General features: G+C 33.8%; 2 protein-coding genes and 1 pseudogene across 16 annotated transcripts; 1 reads left to right on the top strand and 2 right to left on the bottom strand.

Moving 5' to 3' along the window:
- Window positions 1-1,277: 1,277 nt before the first annotated feature.
- Window positions 1,278-2,645, bottom strand: LOC145069687 (multiple organellar RNA editing factor 2, chloroplastic-like). Its single transcript, XM_079016634.1, has 4 exons — window positions 2,156-2,645; window positions 1,814-1,911; window positions 1,669-1,734; window positions 1,278-1,578 (listed from the first exon to the last, which is right to left on the bottom strand). Exons 1-4 carry the CDS (start codon window positions 2,581-2,583, stop codon window positions 1,436-1,438), a joined length of 735 nt encoding a protein of 244 aa, XP_078872760.1. The 5' UTR covers window positions 2,584-2,645; the 3' UTR covers window positions 1,278-1,435.
- A 14,149-nt stretch (window positions 2,646-16,794) lies between these two features.
- LOC145070188 (large ribosomal subunit protein uL16c pseudogene) lies at window positions 16,795-17,643 on the bottom strand (annotated as a pseudogene).
- An 895-nt stretch (window positions 17,644-18,538) lies between these two features.
- Window positions 18,539-23,469, top strand: LOC145070092 (uncharacterized). Of its 15 annotated transcripts, XM_079017024.1 has the most exons (11): window positions 18,543-18,956; window positions 19,144-19,214; window positions 19,390-19,476; window positions 19,668-19,808; window positions 20,759-20,835; window positions 21,091-21,289; window positions 21,353-21,440; window positions 21,530-21,562; window positions 21,791-22,151; window positions 22,968-23,018; window positions 23,309-23,469. In XM_079017024.1, the coding sequence occupies exons 1-4, from the start codon at window positions 18,636-18,638 to the stop codon at window positions 19,717-19,719; spliced, it is 531 nt and encodes a 176-aa protein (XP_078873150.1). In that variant the 5' UTR covers window positions 18,543-18,635; the 3' UTR covers window positions 19,720-19,808; window positions 20,759-20,835; window positions 21,091-21,289; window positions 21,353-21,440; window positions 21,530-21,562; window positions 21,791-22,151; window positions 22,968-23,018; window positions 23,309-23,469. The 15 variants fall into 15 exon arrangements, 9 of the variants coding, with proteins under 9 accessions (XP_078873151.1, XP_078873144.1, XP_078873150.1 ...); XM_079017023.1 differs by having other exon boundaries at window positions 21,361-21,440; window positions 21,530-22,151; XM_079017022.1 differs by having other exon boundaries at window positions 21,530-22,151.
- The last annotated feature ends 1,013 nt before the right edge of the window (window positions 23,470-24,482 follow it).

The following is a 24,482-nucleotide window of genomic DNA, read 5'->3' as shown; positions in this document are numbered from 1 at the left end:
TAATAATTTTGTATGTGTTTTATAGTGGTTAGATTATATTGTCCGTGACTATTTTTTGTAGTTAGGTTTTATGCAGTTAAAAATAATGTTCGAAAAGAAAAACTCACCCAAAACACGAAGAACTTGTCCAAAAAGGAGTATTTCTAACATTAATACAAGTATTTAGTATGTACATTGTAATAGTTAGGTTATATTGGCCTTGATTATTATTATACACTAGACCTAAAGAACTTTTTTTCATAGTCACAACAATTCATTTTGTTCCCATCATCAAGAAAATCTGAAATGGAACGCATGGAGGTGTGACAACACAATATTGTTGGTAGTGTTTGTGTCTAAAGTTTCAAAAGGTCACTTGTGTAACTTGGAGATCCCCTTGGAACTCAAGGACCTTCAACAAGCAGTCATTAAGCGTATTTCACATGTATCGATTATCATGTGTGATGATATCGGGTAGCTTATGAACCCAATATATAGATTTGAAGTCATATATACCGCCTCCTTTCACTAGAGGTGTGAATTAAATTGATTGATAATGTCGTGAACTTAATTTGAAGTCCCAAAATAGAACTATTTTATAGTTAACGAGTCTACTATCATGTCTTATTAATGAACTTTGTAGCATTATGTAACAAGTTTGATATATTTTCGATAAGACGCGATATAATAGTAAACATCATACTATTTATTTTGAAGCCAAACTCAATCATTCATTTGATACAAATATGTTACTCTCGTAAAAACATTAATCCTGCCATTTTACACAAAAAACACATTGTTCATTTTCATTTCTCATATTAAAAACCTTACAATGGCAATCAACTAATTAGTATAATGTCATCATATGATTGATCTTGATCAACATCAAATAACCAAAACACTAAAACTGATAAAAAAAAAGCACACATAAATAACATAAACCTAATTGAGACACAATATACTACAGTTGTTTGCTTCAATTGGTTTTTGAACAATAGGTTCACCGAGATGTTGCTTTTCACTTTATCTCATTCAACAGTTTGTGCATTTCAAAAGATTTCTCCATGTACCAACTCTTTGGTAGCATTTCATCAAATGATTCAAAACATCCACAATATCTATATTTATGTCTACACACATAAATATAGATAAACAGACATCTATCATTGTCCCTAATTGTAAGGGAGTGATGTCATATACGATGTACAGAGAGAGAGAGAGAGAGATGTTACAAAACTATTTAATACAAATAGAAAATAAATGAAAGCAGTGAAATATCCAACTTCTAAGAACAACGATTATTGATTACTAAGTATATATTGATAAATAGAATCATAGAACCATTAGTGTCAAAAGCCAACAGCTAACACATGCACAAAGAAACTGGGCACGTCCATTACTTCATTCATCCACAACCACATCTGAAATAAAAAATAAATATGATACGTGAAGATGACTAGCGGCTATTTTCACGACGCCTGACATATCTTGTTCGATCATTGTATCTGGGCCTGTCTTGCACTCTTTGTGGAACTGGTTCCACCCTCCTCTGCCTTTCAGGGGATCTCTGGACAATCTCTCCATTTACATACAGCTCAGCTGTCAAACACCATATCCATTAATTAATTAACTTCAATATCAAAACCCTAATTCACTTTTAACATCATGACATATTTATTATTGGCATACCTCCATAATCTTTATTTTCAGCATCCACATATGAATCTGGTAGCACAAAAAGCACACCAGGCAAACCTGTACAACATAAAGCTAAAAGCTGTGACTAACTTGCCCCTTCAAAAACTAATGGATTAGATAAAAATTGAAGACAAACCTTCAAGCTTGTTTGATGTCTCTTCATCAATCTCGCACCCAAATCCAAAATACCTCTCACAAGAAACGTTATATATCTTCTTCTTTGCTTCTTCCTCACTAGCACAATTAACAAATTCGCAAAAGCAAAGAAAGGTTATTAATCAAATTCTTACACATATAAACTCAAATTCGATCATTGTTTGGTGCCTAAAAGATGGATTTTTTTTCATAGAAGCGTTTTACGTCCATCAGGGGTTCTGGGATCTAAAAAAATTCGTCTTAAGAGATTTGCCTCAAAGACAACGACAATCACTAAAAATAAAACGTGGAATTTGGCGTAAATTAGGGTTTTATGACGTACCTTCCTAGAACTTTAGATAGGGTTTCAACATAGCAGTCGATCATCTGCTGCTTGGTGGCGCCTTCACCACCGGGCTTATCCATCACGATTAACCAATGCTCGTAATCACATCCGGGGAACAGCGGCGCCATCTCCGTCGGGGGTCGATCACTGAAGTTCGAACCGGAGTTCAGAGGAGAATAAGCACCTCCGGCGCGAGTTACACGGCACCGGATAGTGTTCAGGCGAACCGCGCCTGGTGCGAACACTCGTAGGGAGTGTGAAAGAGAAACCGTAGACCGGACGGGTCGAGAAAATCCGGGTAGGGGAGAAGCTCTACCTATGGAAGATGAAGACGAAAACAGACGCTTGGACATGACAAGGAATGAAGAGGATGATCGTAAGGTTAGAAGTGACCGGCCAATGGCCGCTGCCGTTGTCGCCGCCATGTCTACGGATACGGTGGTTTAGACGAGTGCAGTGATTGTAGAAGGGTTTATGGATAGAGGGGGCCAGGGGTATTGGATATATAATATATTCACATTTTCAATTATTGGGCTAAGAGGAAAAGCAATAAGACCCGATCAATTTCAAATTAGCCCAATCAATTCTATTTGTATTTAAATTATTTTCCATATATATATCTCCCTATCTAATAAACAAAACCAACCCTCCAAGTGTCAATTCAAAACAGCAGAATTATTCCAAAGTTAAATACCGATTATACCCCTACTTTGTTTCAACTACAAATCAAAATATATAGAACGCCCTGTTTTCTTTCCATTTACTCAGTGATAACAGCTGTACATATTAACTCAAAAATTCATTACATACCCGATTCAATGCATGTTATTATGGTATCCAATTTCTTATATAAGGTATAATATCAATTGCATTCAATTTGATCGTATTCTGCTCGATATATAATTCAAACATATGATATGAATTGTTTATTTACAGCATCGTATTTCCAAGGTTTACAATCATCACAGTTGAAAATCGTCCACTCAATCACAGACTTCAATCGCTTTAGTAACTTTATAAAAACCTGCTTTCAGATTGTTTGTTTATCTTTTGTTTTTTCTTGTTTTTTTTTATTTTTTTTTTATTTTTTTTTTAATGTTTGTGTTCTTTTTTTCACATCACTTTTTGCTTCTCAATGTGTATGAGTGTGTGGAATTGCTTAACTGTTGCTATTTCTCTTTATGAACTAAATTGTTTTTTTAAGCCCCTGTTTCCCAGTCATGGACAGAAAATGGCGACCTTTATTTGCTCCCTTGATGTTGCTATTTCTGTTTAATATTAACCATCATATCTTAATATTAACGAAAGTATTACTTTTAACATGAAACTTTTAGTAAGTTTTTTTGTTTAAACACAAAACTGAGAAATCAAACGTAAAAAATGTTGATTGGAGTAAAGTTATTGAATGATTGGATATATATCGACCTGTTGACGAACACCGAGTGGATAGATATCGTCATATGTGACATCCCATTCGAAGAATCTGTATGGATCTTCATCGTCGTGTCACTCTGTAAAACGACCTGATACACCAAAAATATGATGGTGGACACCTAAGCTGCTCACATGCCATTTGAACAACTAACCTAAAAAACATATGCCACATAAAGCAAAATAAGTATTAACTGGTTCATAAATTTGATACTATTAATTTAAAAACAAAAACCAATACATAGATATTAAATCAAAATTACTTATAGAAGCATATATATTCAAGTTTTTTCATAATACCCGAAAAAGGAAATCTAATCCAAGCATATATATTCAAGTTTTTTCCATAATTGACAAATTTGCCCTTTAATCGCAAATTTTCTGTACAGGGACATAATTGTAATTTTCTGTACATGGATATAATGGTAATTTTCTGTATAGTGATATAATGGTAATTGACAAATTTGCCCTTTAATCGCAAAATTTATGTACAGGGACATAATGGTAGTTTGTGTTTGTATGTGTATTTCTGTTTTATTTTCTTTGTTTGGTAAGTCCATGGAATTTTTCTCTCTTTAATATTTGTTTCTCTTTTTGTGACTTTTAAATCCAATTGGTGCATTTTTGGGAAGTTTTCCACCCGTATAATATGTTAACCTCATTCACGACCACAATAAACTTTGTATTACACAAAGGGTAAAAAATTATGAAGCAAAAAAACTGATTATTTAATTTTATAACAATTTATTTATGCATTTTTAGCCCTTAATAGCAGCATACTTTCATTTTATGCAGAAAATAGCAACATACTTTCAAGTTATTAGGATATATTTGTTGTTTCTGCATATTTTGTTATAAATTCCTTTTTAACAATAAAACTTCACAAATAATCCACAAAATAAAAAAGCGACCTTCTTTAATTAAACTTTTTTAATTTTTTTTTCTGCATTTTTATCCCTTAATAGTAGCATACTTTCATTCCATGCAGAATATTACATTGTACTTTATAAGATTTGTGTTTTTAACAACTTTTTCATAAGAACATATACTATTTCTATAAGAACATATACTATTTCCATATGTGTTTTTTTTGTGTGTATTTGTTGTAACATAATAGAAAATTAGCATCACAATTTACTTTTTTGCCCCTACTCGATTAACTACTTTGTAATAACTCATATTTCTATGGTATTTTGCATAAATATCTACAATTTATGTAAATAAAAACTTAATTTTTTTCCAGTAACTAGCATATAATTTACTTAAATCGGTTTTTATGCATATTTTGTTATAAATTCGTTTTTAACAATAAAACTTTACAAATAACCCACAAAATATTACTAAAGTTCCAATAAATAATCATTCAACCATATTCACGGCCATAATAAACTTTGTGTTCCACGAAGGGTAAAAAATTATGAAGCAAAAAAATTTGATTATTTTATTTTATAATAATTTATTTCTGCATTTACGTAAATAAAAAAAACATTAATCCTTTAATTAATAATTTATTGAAAATGATTGATTCATAATTATGAGTTTTAACTATAAAAACTTATTTATTTTTAAAATATTATAATTATTATATGTTTAGGAATATATTTATGTAACATTTTTTAAAAATTAATTTGTTGATGTTAAAAATTAAAATTATGAAGAATTAAAGTCATTTTTAGGATACAGTTATGATCGGATTTAGGTAATAATAAACAAACTGCTTCATGAACATAAACTTGATAATTATCAATAGACTTTCGTTTTATGTGTCATATAGCATCTATTCAAATTAATATACTTTTTTACAAATATATATTAATATTAATTTTAAATAATCAATAGAGAAAGTGTTAAACAAATTTAACTCTTATTAATAATATAATTTTTTTATAAATTCTTTACCCGTGGTTCCCACGGGTTGTAACCTAGTATATATATATATATATATATATATATATATATATATATATATATATAGAGAGAGAGAGAGAGAGAGAGAGAGAGAGAGAGTTAGGTTGAAATGATTTTACTATCTATTGTGTGCATGTATGATTGATTCTTGACCAATCATTTTAGTTATTTTAAGAAAGTAATTAATGCATATTAAATGCTAAAGATGTAATTAATATCCATTATATCTTCAAAATGTAATATACATTAATTACTTTATTAAAATAACTAAAATGATTGGTTCAGAATCAATCATACATGCACATAATAGATAGTGAAAACAAAATAACCTAACCCTATATATATATATATATATATATATATATATATATATATATATATATATATAAAAGACAAACGCTACTTCTAAAATTTGTAATTATATGTATTCAACCATCAAATGTGCATGGATGGGGTTTGGTTTGGTATGGTATGGATAAAAAGAAATTTTCCAAATGAAAAGTTCAAATGGAGTTTATGTGGATAGAGATTTGCCGATGTTGATATGAATGAAATAAATTTGCTTGAGATATATTTATTGTAATTTCATATTTGATTTGTAAGGATATTTTCTTTAGAACAACTGATGTGAATGAAATAAATTTGCTTGCAATATATTTATTTTAATTTCATATTTGATTTGTAGGTATATTTTCTTTAGAACAATATAAATCTAAGTAATCATCTAAATATTTTTTTAAATAATGTTTGTAACATCCCGATGTTAAGGTATTTCTAAATTCAACCCTATAATATTTTTATATTGTGTTTTGGTCCTAAATAGAAAGAAGTGTCAATTGGAAGTCCTAGCGGCAAAATTGTAATTTTGGAGAAATGGGAGTACGTCATGCGTACGTGCGTACGCTTAGCGTACTAGGGTGCACCCGAGTACGCGGGGCGTACTCGCTAGGCGTGGAAACCCTAAATTTTAGGGTTAAGCCCCTATATAATCATTCTTATAACCTTATTTCCCTCACCTTTTCAGCCTCCACTCTCCTTGAGTCGTTTTTGCAAACCCTAACCATTGAGGGTGTGTTTTGAGCTTAAGTGTGTGTTCTTGGTGTGTTGAAGGAAGAAAGAGGATTCATTGAGGAGCCTTGGTGCGGAAGCAAGCTTGTAGATCTGAGATCTTTGCCTCTTTGGGAAGCTCCACAAGGTATAAAGCTTTGATCTTGACTTATATTTCCTTAAGATATAGCCATGTGAAGTTTTATGAGTTTGTAATCCTTTTTTCTTGGACTTAATGAGTAAAAGCTACTCTAAGAACAAATGAGTCATCCTTTTAGAAGATTTGAGGTGCATTAAGTCGTAAAAATGATATTTTGGCTTATTTAGTGCTTGCATGCAAGATGTAGAGGTCTTAAGTGGTTAAGAAAAACTAGGGTTTTGGTTTTGGGACTTATTAAGGCATGCATAACCATAAAGTTGGAAACTTTATGGTTAGGAGCACCTTTTTAGACTTGGATCTGGATTTGGACGTTTGGACTTGTTGAATTAAGCACTTATGGAGGTTTTACATGGCCACTAAGTATGTTGGGCATACCATGGCGTACTCTAGGCATAGGTGGTCAACTGCCCGTTTTTGGTCAAGGGCATAGCATGTAGGGTGTAGAGGCTGAGTACGATGGGCGTACTCAGCTAGGTTGACTTTTCGTTGACCGTTGACTTTTTAACTAGTTTGACCCTAGGGGTATTTTGGGTATTTGTTATGAAGCCTAAGGTTGGGGTTTTTTTTCCTTTGTATAGGTGATCTGTAAAGTGGACTCGTTGAGCGATATTCTTTTCTGCTATCTTTTCTGCATTTGCGAGGTGAGTTTTCCTTACTGTATTTACGGGTCGAAGGCACCAAGGTCGGACCATTGGTTTGATAAACCTGATATTCGTTGATATGATGAGTATGGAATAGATATACATGCTAGTTTTAATATGCTAGTCTGGTAGATCGGTAGGACTACCTGTGATACTGTTTGTATGATTAAATGTATATGTTAGTAACTGTTATATGTCGACATATTGTGTGGGTTGGGTTGAGGTTTTACTACTTTGTGTGGTAGCCGACAAACCCTGGAGCAATCCATATATGAGTTGAGGGTCGAGTAGCGCATGCCAGACTCATACTGAGGGCTCATGAGCATTCTAGATATGAGCTGAGGGTCAGGTAGGGCATGTCAGACTCGTACTGAGGGCTTGGTGGTATTCAGTCCAATGGCTGATCTGGTCGGGGAGCAAGCCAGACATAAGTTGTGGGCTCTGAGGGCAAGCCGGACTTACGATGTGGGCTCAGGGGTAATCCAATATTTTAGCTATGGACTCATTGTGTGTTGTTATTATATATGTGTTATTTGTTTGTGTGTTGGTACTTTGGGGGAACTCTCTAAGCATTGACTTACAGTTTTTGGTTATGTTTCAGCCTTTCAGGTACTTCAAAGGATCGCGGAAAGGCAAAACATCCTCATGTTTTGGGCTTATGATTTTGGAAAACTCTGATATAGAACATGTTTTGAAAACTATGTTGTAAACAATTTGTGATTTTGGATTGGTTTTTAAAAGTTCAAATTTTTTTCGTGATTTTATGGATGTTACAATAGTAATAATGAGAACAACACTTATGGATAAATTAACTTGTAATATACTAAATTAATGTTAATAAGTAATTAACAATGATCTTCAATAGGTTAATTTCATCTAAATGGGATACCAAACGATTATAACTCGATCAATTCATTTCTCGGCCAAAAAAGTTTGGTTGGTGATTTATTAAAAGGTAGTAGAATCCTATTTTAATTAATTAGAGAAAACAATGAATTACTAACGAAATGCGATTCCATGATTTTATTGAGGATATAAGCCTTTTTCTTTTCTAATCAATATTTATTTTTTTGAAGCTGCGGAAATATCATTAAAAATTAACGAGGGGCTAGAAAAATTATAGAGTATGCGTATTAATTCATCATTCCAAACTAAACAATTTAATATAACTCTTATGTTTTTTCTAACCAGTATATCAATTTAATCTAATTCTATATTTTTTTAACCATTATACAATTTAATCTAACTCTATGTTTTTTCTAGCCATAATATCCATTTACAACTTTTACGTCTCTCAATTCCTTTTTTTTCCATTATCAGTCCCATAAAACTCTCTACAAACATCCAAAGTGATTGAATTATTGATTATCCATTATGGAGCACAACTATGAATCATGAGTAGAGTATTGTTGGAGAATCAAAAATAAACCGTTACATAGTATTGTTAAGCATGTTACAGAGTATTGTGAAGAATATCGTAACAATGCACTAAAATGGTAGTACAAGGTAAGCATGATCAATCCACACTGACACATGGCTAATGGTTATGTCACTTTGCACAAGGCATGATTTGGTTGGTTTAATGGGGGTTTGTTTGTAAAATATTTTATAGAAAGATTAAAATGACATTGTACTAAAAATATAATTCACAAAATGAAGAAATTTTGACTTTATGTTATACTAGTTTGGTTTTCTAGTTCAATTGTGAATTGACATAACTCACCTCTATCTAAGTTGGTACTCTAAAGCATTAACAATATCTAATATTTCTCATTCATTAGATTGTTCATTTCAAAATAAACTATTTGAAGTAAACCTAGTCTTCTAATTCTAATATAAACAAGCTCTAGAAATAAATTAAAAGATTGCATTAAGATTAGATTGTATGTTCCTAACAACATCCAATACTTCTCAGAATCTTGAAAGCATAAAAATGTGTGATTTTGGTATGCATCAAAATTAATTCATTGAAAATAAATTTAATGCTTGCTACTAGTTTCAATTCACAAAACAATTACAAATTTTGCAAATCAAATAACTTGAATGATCTAAACATAATTCAAGTGGCCAACAAGAATCAAGTTCAGAACCAAATTTTTAATTAACATGAAACCATAATCACTAGATAGAAATAGGGATGAGATTTAGAACCGGAAAACCGGACCGAAACCGGAATCGGACCAGAACCAGAACCGTTAGAACTGGAATATGTAGAACCGGGTCTGGTTCCGGGTTTAAAAATTGGCTTGATCCGGGTTCCGGGTAATCCGGGTTTGGGTCCATCGGGTCCGGGTAAACCGGGTCTAAAAACCGGAACCGGTTTTTGGAACCAGAACCACTTTTAGGGCCGGAACCGGTTTTTGTGAAACGTTTAAAAGATGCATATCTTATTCGTTTCAACTTCAATTGACATACGTTTTTTTCCAACATGTAGTTTAGAGTTTATACATGATTTTAGACTAGAAATTTGTCATTTGTAGTTTTATATTCATTGACGTACTGTCCTCCAAAGTCGAGATATCAAAGCTGGAAGTTTTTAGTTTTTCAGTTTTTTTTGTATTCGGTGAAAGTTTTAAAACATGCATATCTAATTCGTTTGAAGTCGGATTGACATGTGGTTTTTTCCAACTTCTAATTTACAGTTTTTACATGAGTTTAGACTATAATTTTGTCATTTTTGGTTTATCATTCAATGATTTACAGTCCTCCGAAGTCGGGATATCAAAACTGAAAATTTTCAACTTTTCAGCTACTTGTTTTTGTACTTTGTATTATGTGAAAATATTAACACAAGCATATCTTATTCGTTTAAAGTTGGATTGACATGTAAGTTTTTCTAGAGTATATATTTTAGAGTTTGTACATGATTTTAGACTATATTTTTGTTAATTTTGGTTTCGTATTCAGTGAGTTACAGTCCCCCAAAGTCGGGATATCAATATGAAAATTTTCAAAGTTCAAACCACTAAGTAGTAAGTAATTACCAAAAAATTCCGGTTTTACCGGGTTTTCAGGTTCTAAACCCACTTTATCCGGTTCCAACCTACCCACTTTGATTTTTTCGGGTTTTCCGGTTCTAGACCCACTTTACCCGGAACCATACCCGGAACCGAACCAGAACCGGTTCCTATATACCGGTCCGGTTTCCGGTTCTATAAAATCCCGTTAACCGGTTCCGGGTTTTCCGGGTCCGGGTCCATCCGGTTCGGGTTTGGACCCACTTTCATCCCTAGATAGAAATTGAAGGAAAACATCAAATCACATGAGTGAATCTCAAACAACAGTCAAAACATAGAATCTTAAAGGTAGGGTTTTAGCCACACGTGGCTAAAACAAACACAAAAGTCTAGAGATGTAAAATAGTATCCAAATACGACTTACAAATTTGTTAAATAATGTTTCCGAATGTTTTAATATGAAATCCTAGCAGAGGGCTTCGAAATCTTCGGTCTCCAAGTTCTCTTTGATGATGTCTATGTTAAAAAATGGCCAAATTCCTGTCATACAACTGAAAGGAAAAACTTCAAAATTAGTTTTAGTGTAACATCCCAAGATTTGTCATTTATAGTCCCTGGGGATGGAAGGGTGAAGTCATGAAAGTCTAAGGGCTAAATTACAATTTTGGGATTAGCAGGAGTACATTGCGTGTACATAAGGGTGCATTGAGTGTACTAGGCGTGCCCTAGTACGCTGGGCGTACTCATGGAAGAAGGAAACCCTAATATTTAGGGTTTGGGGACAATATAAGCAACATTATGAGCACAAAACCCTCCCTTACCCCAGCCTCCACTGCTTAGAGTCGTTTGCCCTAAACCCTAGCCATTTCCTTGAGTGTTTGAACTTTTTGAGTGTTCTTTGAGTGTTTTAAGAAGAAGGTGTTGTATCAAGGAGTTTGAGAAGAAGATCAAGTTGTAGATCTGAAGTTGGTTTGTGCCCTAGAAGCTCCAGAAGGTAAAAAGTTTGGAACTTGATACGTGTATGATATAGATCTAGTCATTTTAGCTTTATGGAAGCATTCTTGTCCCAAAAGTCCCAAAATGGTGCATGTTATGATTTGGACGAAATGAGTTGTCCTTTCAGACCTTAGAAGAAGTACTAAGTGATAAAAATGGTGTCCCAATAGCTAGATTTGTCTCATGCATGAAGTAGGAAGGTCTTAATGGATTAAGACCATGTGTTAAGAACTTTATGGACGTTCAAAGTGATAAAGTTTGAGACTTTATAGTCCTATGACACATTTGGTTGATAGATTTGGAGTTTGGGCTTAAGTGCTTAAGTGCTTAAGTCATTAAGCACTTATTAGGGTTTTGGTGAAACCCCGCGTACGCCTAGCGTAAATCCAGTACGCCCAGCGTACTGGGTCAACCACCCCGATGGTGGTCAACATCTGGACGAGTACGACCCGCGTACGTCCTCTGTTGGGCCTTTGGCAATTGGGCTTCGGGTTTTGGGCTGTTTATGGGCTAGTTGGATTTGGGCCTTTGCTGGACTTTATGAATATTATGTTTTGGGCCATGTTTTGATAATGGATCTTCCCAATTTGGTAAATTGGTCCAATAATGGGCTTTGCATAAGGACTTTCAAGGTTACGTAATTGGTATTGGGCCTTGGCCCAATAAAGAGAAGGACATGATGGAGTGTGTGGATCCCCTTAGTCAAGATTGTTATGTTGTGTAATGACTTGGTATTTATTATGTGATAGTTCATGATTTCCGGTGAGACAAGGATCAGAGGCTTTCAGTACTTCAACACTACTTGCGAGGTGAGTTATCCTTACTGTACTCAAGGGTCTAAGGCACCAAGGTCGGCCTTTTGATTTGTTATTTGGAATTTTTACCGTTGTGATATGTTAGCTCGGTATCTTGGTAGATAGGATGGTTATATGCTAGTATGATATGTTAGATCGGTATCCTGATAGATCGGATGTGGTTATGGTTAGTGATCTATAGTTGGCTTGACTGTCTATATGATGGTAGGAGATTACCTGTTATATGTGCACATGATTGATTGGTAGTTGAGGGTATTCCATCCCGAGGATGATATGACCCTAGTATGTAGTCTTTTTAGACTGTTATATGATTATCTTATATATGTGCACATGTTTGATTGGTTATGGGGGCATTCCAACCCGATGGTTGTGAGCCGAGAGTATTCCATCCCGAGGATGATTGGACTCGTAGTATGTGGGCATTCCAACCCGATGGTTGAGGGCCTAAGGTATTCCAACCTGATGGTTGATTGGACCCATCGTATGTTGGCATTCCAACCCGATGGTTGAGGGGCCTGGGATATTCCATCCTGATGGATGATTGGACCCATAGTATTTGTTATATATGTATTGTGTGTGGGCATTCCAACCCGGTGGTTGTGGGCTGAGAGTATTCCATCCCGATGATGATTGGACTCGTAGTATGTGGGCATTCCAACCCGATGGTTGAGGGTCTGGGGTATTCCATCCCGATGGATGATTGGACCCATAATATGCTTTTTGTTATTGTACGTATATTGTTGTGTGTATGGGTATTTTGGGGGGTAACTCACTAAGCCTTCGAGCTTACGTTTATCGATTATTGTTTCAGGTACAATGGATGACCGCGGGAAGGCGAAGGCGTGATCGTACACTTTCTCGATTTATGATTATGATTTCTGGGAACTCTGATGCTTAAACTATTTTGAAAACACTTTGTAATAATTATTGGTATTTTGGATTTTTAAAAACTTTTAATTTGGCTTGATTTGTATGGATGTTACATTTAGACGGGACACAACCGTGTAGAATTAGTGTAATTCTACATAGCTCGTGTAAAAGTAAAGTGTGTTGCCTTAAATGAGACCTTTTCCAAAGTTTATTGCCAAAAATTACATATTTTTACATCACATGAATCGTATGATTTTAGTGTAAACCAACACGACCCGTATGAAGCCTTTAAGTCCACAACAAATCTTTAATCAGATGGCTCGTCTGTCTTGCAAGAGTAAATGACTCACATGGACCTTGTTACAAACTTGAGAACTAGAAACTCACTAGGAGTGGTGGAAATTAAGGAGAAATTAAGGTATGGGGGGATTACGATGGTTTATACATGTTCGTAAGAGACTCATATATATATATATATATATATATATATATATATATATATATATATATATATATATATATATATATATATATGAGTCTCTTACGAACATGTATAAACCATCGTAATCCCCCCCATACCTTTTATATATATATATATAGTACACAAAACAATTAACCGAATCCTTGTTAGAAACGTGGAAAATCAAGTCAAGTTGCAATAATACAACCCCCGGTTGATAAAGCTTGCACTTAGTTGATGAGGATTTCAAACCCTTATAGATGTCCATCTAATAATACAACCCACCAATTAATAAAACTCTTTTTTTTAGGGAAATCTTCAGAAAATTCCTAAAATTTTACCATAATTTACGAAAAAATCTCAAACTAAAATTTGTTTACGAAAAAGCATGAATTGCTGGTAAAAATGACGATTTGACCTCCTTTTTCCGGTTTACCGGTTTCATTACTTATTTGTATCATTAAAGTCCTATTATTTTACCATAATTTACGAATAAGTCCCAAACTAAAATTTAGTGACGATTTAGCCATTTTCTCCATCAAACATACATTTTATCGGTTTCATTGCTGATTTAGACACGTAGTCATTGAATTAGTTGATAAGATGGGTACGATGGGTTATATAATACTATATTTACTGTAAAATTTGATATTCATCTCATCAGCTCATTTATCATTATGTATCTAGGTCAGCAATAAAACCAATAAAATGCGTGTTTCCAAGAAAAAATGACAGGAAATGAGCTGATGTCTGATGTGATGGATATATTTGGTTACATAAGATTAGATAGACAATTTGAAATTTCTTATAAACATAATAAATTGCGTAGTTATTGCTAGTTTATGTGATTATTACAGTCTTTGTCGGATGCATTTTATATTCCAAAAAATATACAGTATATAAAGATATCAAGTTTTATGGTAAACATAACATTATATAACGCAACATATTCATCTCATCGGCTCATTTAATGATTAGGCGTCTAGGTCTGCGATAAAATCGGTAAAATGTATGTTACATGGAGAAACTGGCTAAATCATCACTAAATTTTAGTTTGGGACTTATTCGTAAATTAGTATAAAATAGTGGGACTTTAATGAAACATGTAAGTAAGGAAACCGGTAAACCGGGAAAATAGGGTCAAATCGCCATTTTGACCAGTAATTCATGTTTTTTCGTAAACAAATTTTAGTTTGGGACTTTTTCGTAAATTAAGCTAAAATTTTAGACTTTTCTAGAGATTTCCCTTTTTTTATTAATATAAAATAAACTCTATTATCAAAATTTTGATTTAAAAAACATGAACTTATTTTTTTCTATGTATTCAAATTTATTAACAATATATTCTATTAAGTAAATATTTATTATTTATTCTTCATTTTTTAGCTTTTACATGCTCTAACAATTCAGTAATATGTTTATTTGTTGTACACTAATCTAATTAGAAGCTCTCGGGTTCCGAGTTTCAAGTAATGACATATATGGTTAAGGGTGTGTTTTTCTTTACGGTTTTAAGCGTGTTGAGGTTTCTGCTAAAAGAAGCATTTGTGAACTTCTTGATTGACCCGTGGAAAGAAAATTAACACTTAGACCAACAAACGTTTTTGGTTTTAGATGGATATGAGGAAAACATGCATTTCTATAATTAGCATAAACTTCCTTGTCATTGGCTTGAGAAGTAGGGTTTTCAATGTGGATATGCTACTTTGAAAGTTGTCTCATACAAGTTACAAAACATGAGAAGGTGCGCATGGATAATCAACACGTGTTTATGATATTCATGTTTGATACTTTTGATTTTCATAGCACCAGATGTTGTGAAGCACCTGAATAACTCTAACAAGTCATACATAGTAATTTTATGACCCCAACATCTATGGACGTATAAAAGAGATAACATCACAACTTATTGCATGATTGTCTTCCATCTTCTCGGTGTAATTAGATAATTCATTAAGATTTAATTTATGTGTGCCAGAGTTTTTGCCACGACAAAGGTACTAGTGAATTTCTTGACCGGCCCCTTGGAGAAATGTCAAAGCTTATACCATCCAACATTTTGATTTTTGGATAAGAATGGTAGAAACATGCACATATGGATCTAACGGGGGTTTCCACTTTCATGGCTTGGGAAGTGAGGTTTTCACTGTGAGACATGTTGCTTTAAAAGGTGTTTCATGCAAGCTCCTCAATGGAATCCGACCGGTAATGCATAAGAATGTAGTGACCTCAAAAATTTATGGATGTGGTCTTTAGAAGAACTAGTTTCGATACATAAAATAGGTTAGCGACACAACTTGTTGCTTGTTTACATGACACATCGATGTAAAACTTTTATTGTTTATAATTTTAGAATACATTCTAGTTTTATTTATTTATTTATTTTTGTCAAAAAGTCAACATATTTCTAGAATTCATTTGACTTAGAACAAGAAAAATATCAATATATCATGTAATGAAAAATGTAATTCTATATCAAGATATTCTGAAATAATCCTGAATTTATAAATCTAACCATATTTGTTTAACTGTGGATGCATATTCTTTTCAGAACAGACCTCTTTAATAGAAAATAAATGTCTATAAATCCGGTTCATATCGTAGACCCTATTCAAAGGACGTTCATCCTTGATCGTATGGATGGATTCGTGAATCAAGATTGTCAAACTATTAACTATATATCTCCGGAGTTTGATGATATAACCAGTGTTTTGCATGTTATCCATGTAAATAAATATCTTTTTGATTGAATGAGATTGTTTTTTCACAAAAATTATTTGTTCCCGACCTTTTGACATGGGTGCTGGTAATGAGCATCAATGTTGAATGAAATCGTATTTTGATGTGATAATTGCAGTTTTTTATTTACTTATTATGTAGTATATATTAAGAGAGAAAATATAATTTTTATAGGACATTGTCATACGATTATACATTTGTGTTGCATATGTATTTTAACTAATTTTATTTCATGTGTTCTTCAATTCCTATCTACCAAACAACATGGATTACTTAAGCAATTCCATCCATTCTATTCCACTGGATAACCAACTACAACAATGGAATTATAAGATAATCTTATTCTATCACCTTGTCCTTTCAATTACTTGAGCAATTCCATTCCAGTCGAATTCACATTCCATATGAACGAACAAGCAAACAACATTGAAATATCATCTCATACACTTACAATCATATCATTTGTATTATACTTATTTCATCATACTCATACTGAAACTACTTAGCTTAAACTACTGCTATAAGCATATATCTAGAATGTTGATTAAGCTGAGGAAAAACTTCTATAAATTCTCTAATAATAGAGCAAAATCAAACACAAGGAAGTCATGATTATTAGCAAATGGTTTGATCAGAAACTCATTCAAATTTTTAAAGTTTACAGTTTAACAAATAAAACTAACCGTTTGGAGTCTAACAAAACAGAGCGAAGATCATCAAGAAACAAAATTCACCGAATGCCAATCTCCTTAGTTTTAGGATCCCGGATGATGGATCTTGTTTGTATAGGCATTTTAGAACCTGCTATCTGTATCGCCCTTTTGGCCAAACTTTCTGTTACTCCTCCCATTTCATAAATAATCTGACCTCGTTGAACTGGAGCTACCCAATGTGAAATAGATCCTTTCCCTCTACCCATTCGTACTTCTGCAGGTTTCGATGTTACAGATTTATATGGGAATATACGGACCCACACCTTACCTCCTTTCCCGCCGCGACGTACATTCAACTGCAGCGCTCTTCGGCCAGCTTCCAGCTGTTTAGCTGTGATCCGTGCACATTCAAGCGCCTGAAGTGCGTATTTACCGAAACAGATCTCGTTACCTCCATCACGAATTCCTTCGATTCTTCCTTTTCGGTATTTAGGGAATTTCATTCTTTGGATATTCACAACGGTGCTATAGAATCGAAGGTTGATCGGTGAATACGAACCGGTTGCTCTATTCAGATTAACGGCGCCAAGAGAGTCGGAGAGAGATGCTACGGAGGAGCGAGCAAAGCCGGTTGAGGGCATGGAAGATGATGATCTGACGGCTAGAAGCGATCGAGCGATCTTAGCCGCCATTGCAATTGCCATGACTGTGAAATGGAAGATTAGGGTTTCAGATTGGGTCTTTTAGTTGATTTCTGGAAATGGCCGAAGAAACATCACCCCAAACCACGATTCCTTCTAGAATTAATGAAAATAAAAATGAATCCTACGGAAAATAAAAAAAAATTCTAATCTATTATAATAAACCTCGTTTAGACACGTGTCATTTTTCTAGAATTTTTAAATTTTTTATTTTTCATTTCTTATTTTATTGTATTTTTTATTTTATTAAATTAAAATTTCATATTTAATGTGTAAAGTAATATATATGTAAAATATTTATTATAAATGGTTTATATATGCAGTGTATTCAATACTTTATTAATTTTAATAATTCAAAATTTTTCTCATTTTTCTTATAAATTCAAACTTTTCAAATTGTTAAATTTCATATTTTTTTTAATTAAATTCATGTAATACATGGGTCTCACACTTAGTATTATATATAGTTATATACTATTAACTAGTTTATAACCCGTGAGAACCACGGTTAGAAAACTAATTAAACTTTCTAAGTAAAAACTCAAAACTATTAATTAATAATTTTAAATAACTTATTAATTAAAATATATTTTTTTGTTATATATAAAATTATAATCGTTGATTCAAATAAATACGTAAAATATATCATCTTATAATTTGTATAAATTTTATTTTATTATAATTTGTATAAACTTTATTTTATTTTTATTCTAATATTATTAATATTAATTTAATGTAATTAAAATGTGATTTAAATTTTGAAATTTGAAATTTGAAATGGAGAATTAATAGATTGACAAGTGTCATGATATTAATTACAAGTGTTAATAGATTGACAAGTGTCATGATATTAATTACAATGTCTAACATTGTGACACATGGCAAAAGAACTACTCTTTTATTAGATAGGGAGATTGTTAAAAAGTTAGTGAATAGGAACTTTTGTGATTTAGAATTCTGCCACAGAACTATTTGGATTCACAATTTCACCACCAAAGTTTTACACTTTATCTTTTCATCCCTATGACACCGTCTTCTTTAACTAATCAAAACGCCACCGTCATTCACCTGCGTCCTCTTCTTCAACAAAAAAAACCCCATGTTACATTCTTCCACTTTCTCTGATACCACATGCCTCTTCCGCTGCTTCTCGCACGGTTGTCATCTCCGACAGATTTGGAATTCCAGTCCTCCTCCGGTTAGGTTGGCGTCTTCGTCTCTTAAGAACCGACAGAGCGAAGATGGTGCTCTGCTTCAAAGACCGACTACAAGTCAGAGACTACATCTTCATGGGTCTTACAAATTCGAGAACGATGCGGTTTTGTGCTCCGTTTTTATTATTCGATTTCTTCCATGGCCGACGCTTCTTCTAACCTCAGTTGTATACTCTCTCAGCCGGTCCTTCTATTCTTCAAGACAGGTATTTCATATGTGTTCTTAATTAGAATTGCTTTAACATCTTCCATAAACACAATTGATATTTTCGGGTCACTATTGGGTGTTGAAATCTTCAGCTCTAACTCCAAGATCGTGTTCTCTTATTTCCATATTTAACTGTTTGTTTATCTGCCTGTCTAAACATTTACTCAATTTCATTATTCTGATAGATTTCGTTATATCTTCCAAATGGAAAGTCTCAACAAGGTTATTGCTTTTCTGTGACAAACCTGTCTATAAGGTATTCAATGAAATGTATGGCCCAATTAAGGTGCTCATTTCAGCTTATTTTATATGATTATTTACCTGATTATGTTTGTTTGATCATCGTTTTTAAATAAGTTGTACTTGTCCCATGTCTCTAATAGTTACGAATCAATCTTGCCACATGACTATCTGTCCCTCATATTTTGAAGCATCAATTCCCAACTGAATTGGAGATCCCCGTTCCGTTGCCTTCCAATTTCTAGTCTCCATATGTGGTTAGAAGTCATCGGCCTCAGGTAAGGTCAATCTTCTATTATTGATTTAAACTTTACATTATCCAACTTTTTAGATCCGTACATATTTGCAAAATGTTAGATTTGTTGTGCTTATCATCTTTTTTTAAGATGTTGATGATGCTGATTTCTTTGGTGAGAGACGAAAGAGGAAAAGATGGCAACTGAAGAAAGATCTTTTCTGGGTTTTACAGATTTTTCATGATTATGTTGGTGTTTCAAGTCTTTAAAGATCAAGCATTCTAGTCTGAAACAAGATCGGATTTTTTTTCTTCTACCAATCTCTCAACCTGCAATCATGCATTTCGCAAAGCTCGACGACTCTCCGATGTTCCGTAAACATGTTTCTTCTTCTTTTGCTTTTTCATCTTTACCTAACTCTCTCTTTTTCTTCAAACTCTGCATTTTACAACAAAATATGCATACACATTTAGTAGAAAAACCTCTTAATTAATTATCTAATTATGGAATAGGATTTGGGTAAAATAGCATCCTCCCCACCACACACACAAAAAAGGCAAAACTTTATCTTTGCGAGTTAGAGCGCGTATTATGGAACCGTATGTGTGGTCGAATCATGGCTGGTCGTTGTACATGATCATTGAAAAATTGCAAATAAAAGGGTCTTAAGTTGATGTGAACATAACCTGGGTTTAAGGGTAAGAAGTTGTCATAATTTGGCCGAAATTTAGCATTTGGGCCCGTTTTCCTAAATTGTAGATTTTCCAACAATTTTAGTTTTGTTGTTTAACTTGAGACAAGTACTGCAAAGTTGTACCAAAACTCATCTTGGTTTTGCTTTTGCACTCGAAAGAAAATCCAATGTGAAATTTCTTCGTGGTCAATGTTTATAGTTTTAACCATCCAAACTGTCTATGGAATAGGACTGAACCTTAAGCCTTTTGAAGCATGTCATGTTAGTTGTTAATTTGTTATGCAGCAGGACCATTCTTTTGAAAGGGCTTTCACATGAATTATGATTTATGACTGATCAGTTCAGTATGTACCATAATACTATTATTGTCTATTGGGTTGGTAGTAAGAAGTTAAATTTCAATGTGCATTTTGCATGTGGATGTGATTAAAGCCACATAATTGGGTACATCAGGCCACTCCAAACAGCATATAGTCCTTTGTTTTTTTGCCATGCAGCTTAAACCTGATCTATATCATACAATAGCAATACTTAGTTACTTATCATCAAGTTTCGTTCAGGTTTATGTTTTGAAAGCATTGATCAAAAGGTTGTCTTGTGCTTATGATAATACCAAATTTCATGTAACAGATGCAATATTTAGAGGAAAGTGCCAAATTGCTGAGGGATAGAAGCTTAAAGTTCTACAAAGGATGTAGAAAATATACGTGAGTTTCATTAACAATGTTTTTTCTTTTGTACTGCTGAATTTTATCTTCCCTAATGTTTATTTGGTTGATGTCTAGCTTGCAATAAGCATTCATATCTTTTGTTAGTTGAAATATGAGTTGCATATCAGTCTAGATTTTACCTTTGGAGTTTGACATTGAAGGGATATATAATTATATACTGTATTTATATTGCAATTCTGCTTTTATTTATAAATTATAACCTATTTTGTTGATGATACACCATACATGCAGCGAAGGGCTTGGTGAGGGATATGATGGGGACATTGCTTTTGCCAGCACCCTTGAAACATTTGGCAGAGGACATAATGATCCAAGTATATTTGTACTGTGTTTGCAAAATTTGAACTACACCTGGAAAGAGATAGATATGTTGCTGATGTGGGAGATTGACCGGATATTGGATTTGGAATAGTAGTGGATACATCTGATGGTAAAACTTCAAGCTACCAATACCATCTGTGCTTTGCTTCTGGAACTAATGGTATCTTTAAAGTTTGTTAGTCTTTGGCTGGGGATGCTTATAATGAAATCGTTTTTTTGCTTTGAGTGGGGAGTATCCAAATAGGATAATCGAACCATAGGTAAATCCTATTTATTTTTAAATATATTTTCTGAGATGTGTGCATATTCGTTGCCTTATAGATATTGTGTTGTTTATTTATTTTTACAGCTCTACCGACCTGCTTTATGATGAAATTTGAAAGTGAGTTTGATGATATACATCAAGTGCTCGATGAAATGATACAATCAAATATTATTTTTACTTTCTTATCCGAAAAAACTCAAAAACAATCTCACTGGAGCTGTTTTGTTGTTTCATTTTTTAAACATGGAATTTTATTTTGAGATGAAAAGCTTTATAAAAAGAAAAGGCTCCAAAAGTATAAAAGATTATATGTTTATCAATATTCTGTAACATCCGAAATTTCAGGTATTATATTTATTCATTTTATTTCAAGTTTTATGGAAGAACTCGGCGAGTTGGTGCGTAGACTCGCCGAGTAGAGACGCAAATCATTATCCGGATGGATGGCTGGACTAGGCGAGTCCATGCTGTTTAATGAAACCCTAATTCCTCAGGTTTGGGGCCTATTGAAGGGGCCTTATGGCCGTCATTTGCGGCTACCAGACCCCAGAGAGAAACCTTAAGTGAGTTAGAGCGATTGTGAGAGGAAAGGAGCCATTTCTTGATAACTTGTTGGTGTTTTTGCAAATAGAAGAGGACCAAGGAAAGAGGGGGTTGAAGAGGGTGCTAATCCAGTGATTCCAGGGCTCATAGACTTCATTTTGAGGTATTCATTCGACCCTTCTTCAGTTTATGGTGTAATTCCTAGAGTTAGGGCTTTTTAGCCCCTTTTAGAGGAAGGTTATTGAGTAATTGGTCCCGTGTTGGTGCTGTAGATTTGGACCCAAAGAGGTCCAGAGACTCTTTTCCCTTGAGCTTTATGAGTGTTAATGGGGGTTATGAGCTTTGGATGTCATTTTAGTGGTCATATCTTCAAATAAGGCCTTTAAGCCTTTGCATGAGCACCAAGATGTTAGCTTTACGTGATTATCATGCTTGGGGAGGCCAGATCTATGATTGTATGGGACGGATCTGACCTCAGAAGTTGTTTTGAGAGTGTGCATGGCATGAACTCGCCGAGTCCCAAGAACAGAGTTGGCAAGTAGTATGAAGGTTGCCCATTAACCATTCAGTGAGTGGACTGCCGAGTTGGGGGATGACTCAGTGAGTCAGAAGGGGATTAGAGGACTGAAGTTCAAGGCTGTACTCGCCGAGTTGTTCTTGAAACTCGGCGAGTTAAGTCGGGGTGGCCCCGCGATTCATGCCTGATGTAACTCGTCGAGTTTAGGGAGGGACTCGATGTGCCAAGCGTGACAAAGAGTTAGGAGTCATGTGTGTACTCGCCGAGTCACCGGAGTGTACTCGGCGAGTTGGGTCAATGTTTGACCGTTGACTTTTGTTGACTTTTAGGGTTTGGTCAACAATGGAGCCCTTGAGTCGAGAGGGGGGTAAAATAGTCTTTTACCCTTCTGAGGGTGACAATAGAGGGTCGAGTCTAGCCTCGAGTGTTATATTTATGAGGATATTTACTTTGTGTGAATAGGCGGAGGCTAGGCAATACTTCTACCGAGTCAGGGATTTACTAGAGTCTGAGGTGAGTCTTCTCACTATACTTTACCTTGAGTAGGTAATTGGAGTTATGTGATACAGTGTTGTATGCTATATATGTGTTATGTGTTGCACTGCATTATTCTATGTGATTTATGTTGTGCATGCTACAGAGTTAGAACCGGAAGGTTCACAGAGATAGAACCTGAGGGTTCACAGAGTTGGGTGCACGGACCCACAGAGTTATAGCCTCGAGTGGCTAATATGTGTTATATATGGTATTTTGGGGAACTCACTAAGCTTCGTGCTTACAGTGTTTTGTGTTATTTGTTTCAGGTACTAGTGAGGATCGCGGGAAGGCGTCGGCCTGATCAGTACACACACGGGCTATGCGATCTTGGGATTGTTATATGCTATGAATTGAGTTTTAAACAATGATGTTTTTATGAGTAATAAATGAATTATGTTTTTATAAAATGCGAAAAATTGTTTTGAAATTTACGGTGTTACATATTCTTTGTTCCTTTCCTTCTGGTAAAATAAACCTCATATTGTAAAGATTTTAAAGGTACTATTCCACAAGGGTTAATGATCATTTCAATAGACATTGATCTGAATTGATTCCATAGTATAACCACGCAGTAGCAAAACTGCACCAATAGGAAAAGAAATGCTTTTGTGTCTTTCTGATTGTTTTTTTTCTATTTGCGTTATTGCTTTCTTCATTTTGACCTGAGACATTTTAGAATGTAACTTTTGAATCTATTATTCACGTGAACATTATAAAATTCATGGAAGTACATACCCTAAATCTGATTATTTTGTTTGAAACTTAACAGGTGTTAGTTACTCCTGGATCTGTATCTCATATGATTGAGGCAGATATTGAAAAGGCTGAATATGAATGGATTATTGTTGCACTTCAAACCGATAACTAAGGTACATTATACAACATGAAAGGAGAAAAAATAAAGTGACACAGCGCCAACGGCACGCATGATTCCCATCTAGTTATATTTTAATTTATAAAAAAGTCTAAAACTAAAATTTATTTATAAAAAACATGAATTACCTGAGGATTTGATTCTTTTTTTTTCTGGTTTACCAGTTTTATTACTGTTTTGGTTCCACTAAAGTCTCATTATATTATCATAATTTACGAATAAGTCTCAAACTAAAATTTAGTGATGATTTGGTCATTTCTTCCTGTAACATATGTTTTATCGGTTTCAAAAGTTTCTTGTTGCTAGTGTTGGGTGTGAACCATTAGAGGCACAACACTTATGGTGCTAGCTTCCAAGTTATTAAAGAAAGGATTCTTGATTGTTTACTACAACGATCAAAATGTATGTTGTTCCTTATATAATTTTCGAAATTACATAGGGTTAGAGTTTTCTTGTTGTTCAATAGAACGTTACATCAATAATGTTATGACTTAGATCTTTAGGTTGCATGTACCCTTAAGTGTTAAGGATTTATCCACGTTAATACATGTAAAAATCATCAGGAC

Source organism: Lactuca serriola, chromosome 8 (genome assembly GCF_051521515.1).
Source record: "Lactuca serriola cultivar US96UC23 chromosome 8, Lser_US96UC23_V15, whole genome shotgun sequence".
NCBI lineage: Eukaryota > Viridiplantae > Streptophyta > Magnoliopsida > Asterales > Asteraceae > Lactuca > Lactuca serriola.
Note: the sequence above shows the minus strand (reverse complement) of the source record. Positions and strands in the feature narration are given on the sequence as shown.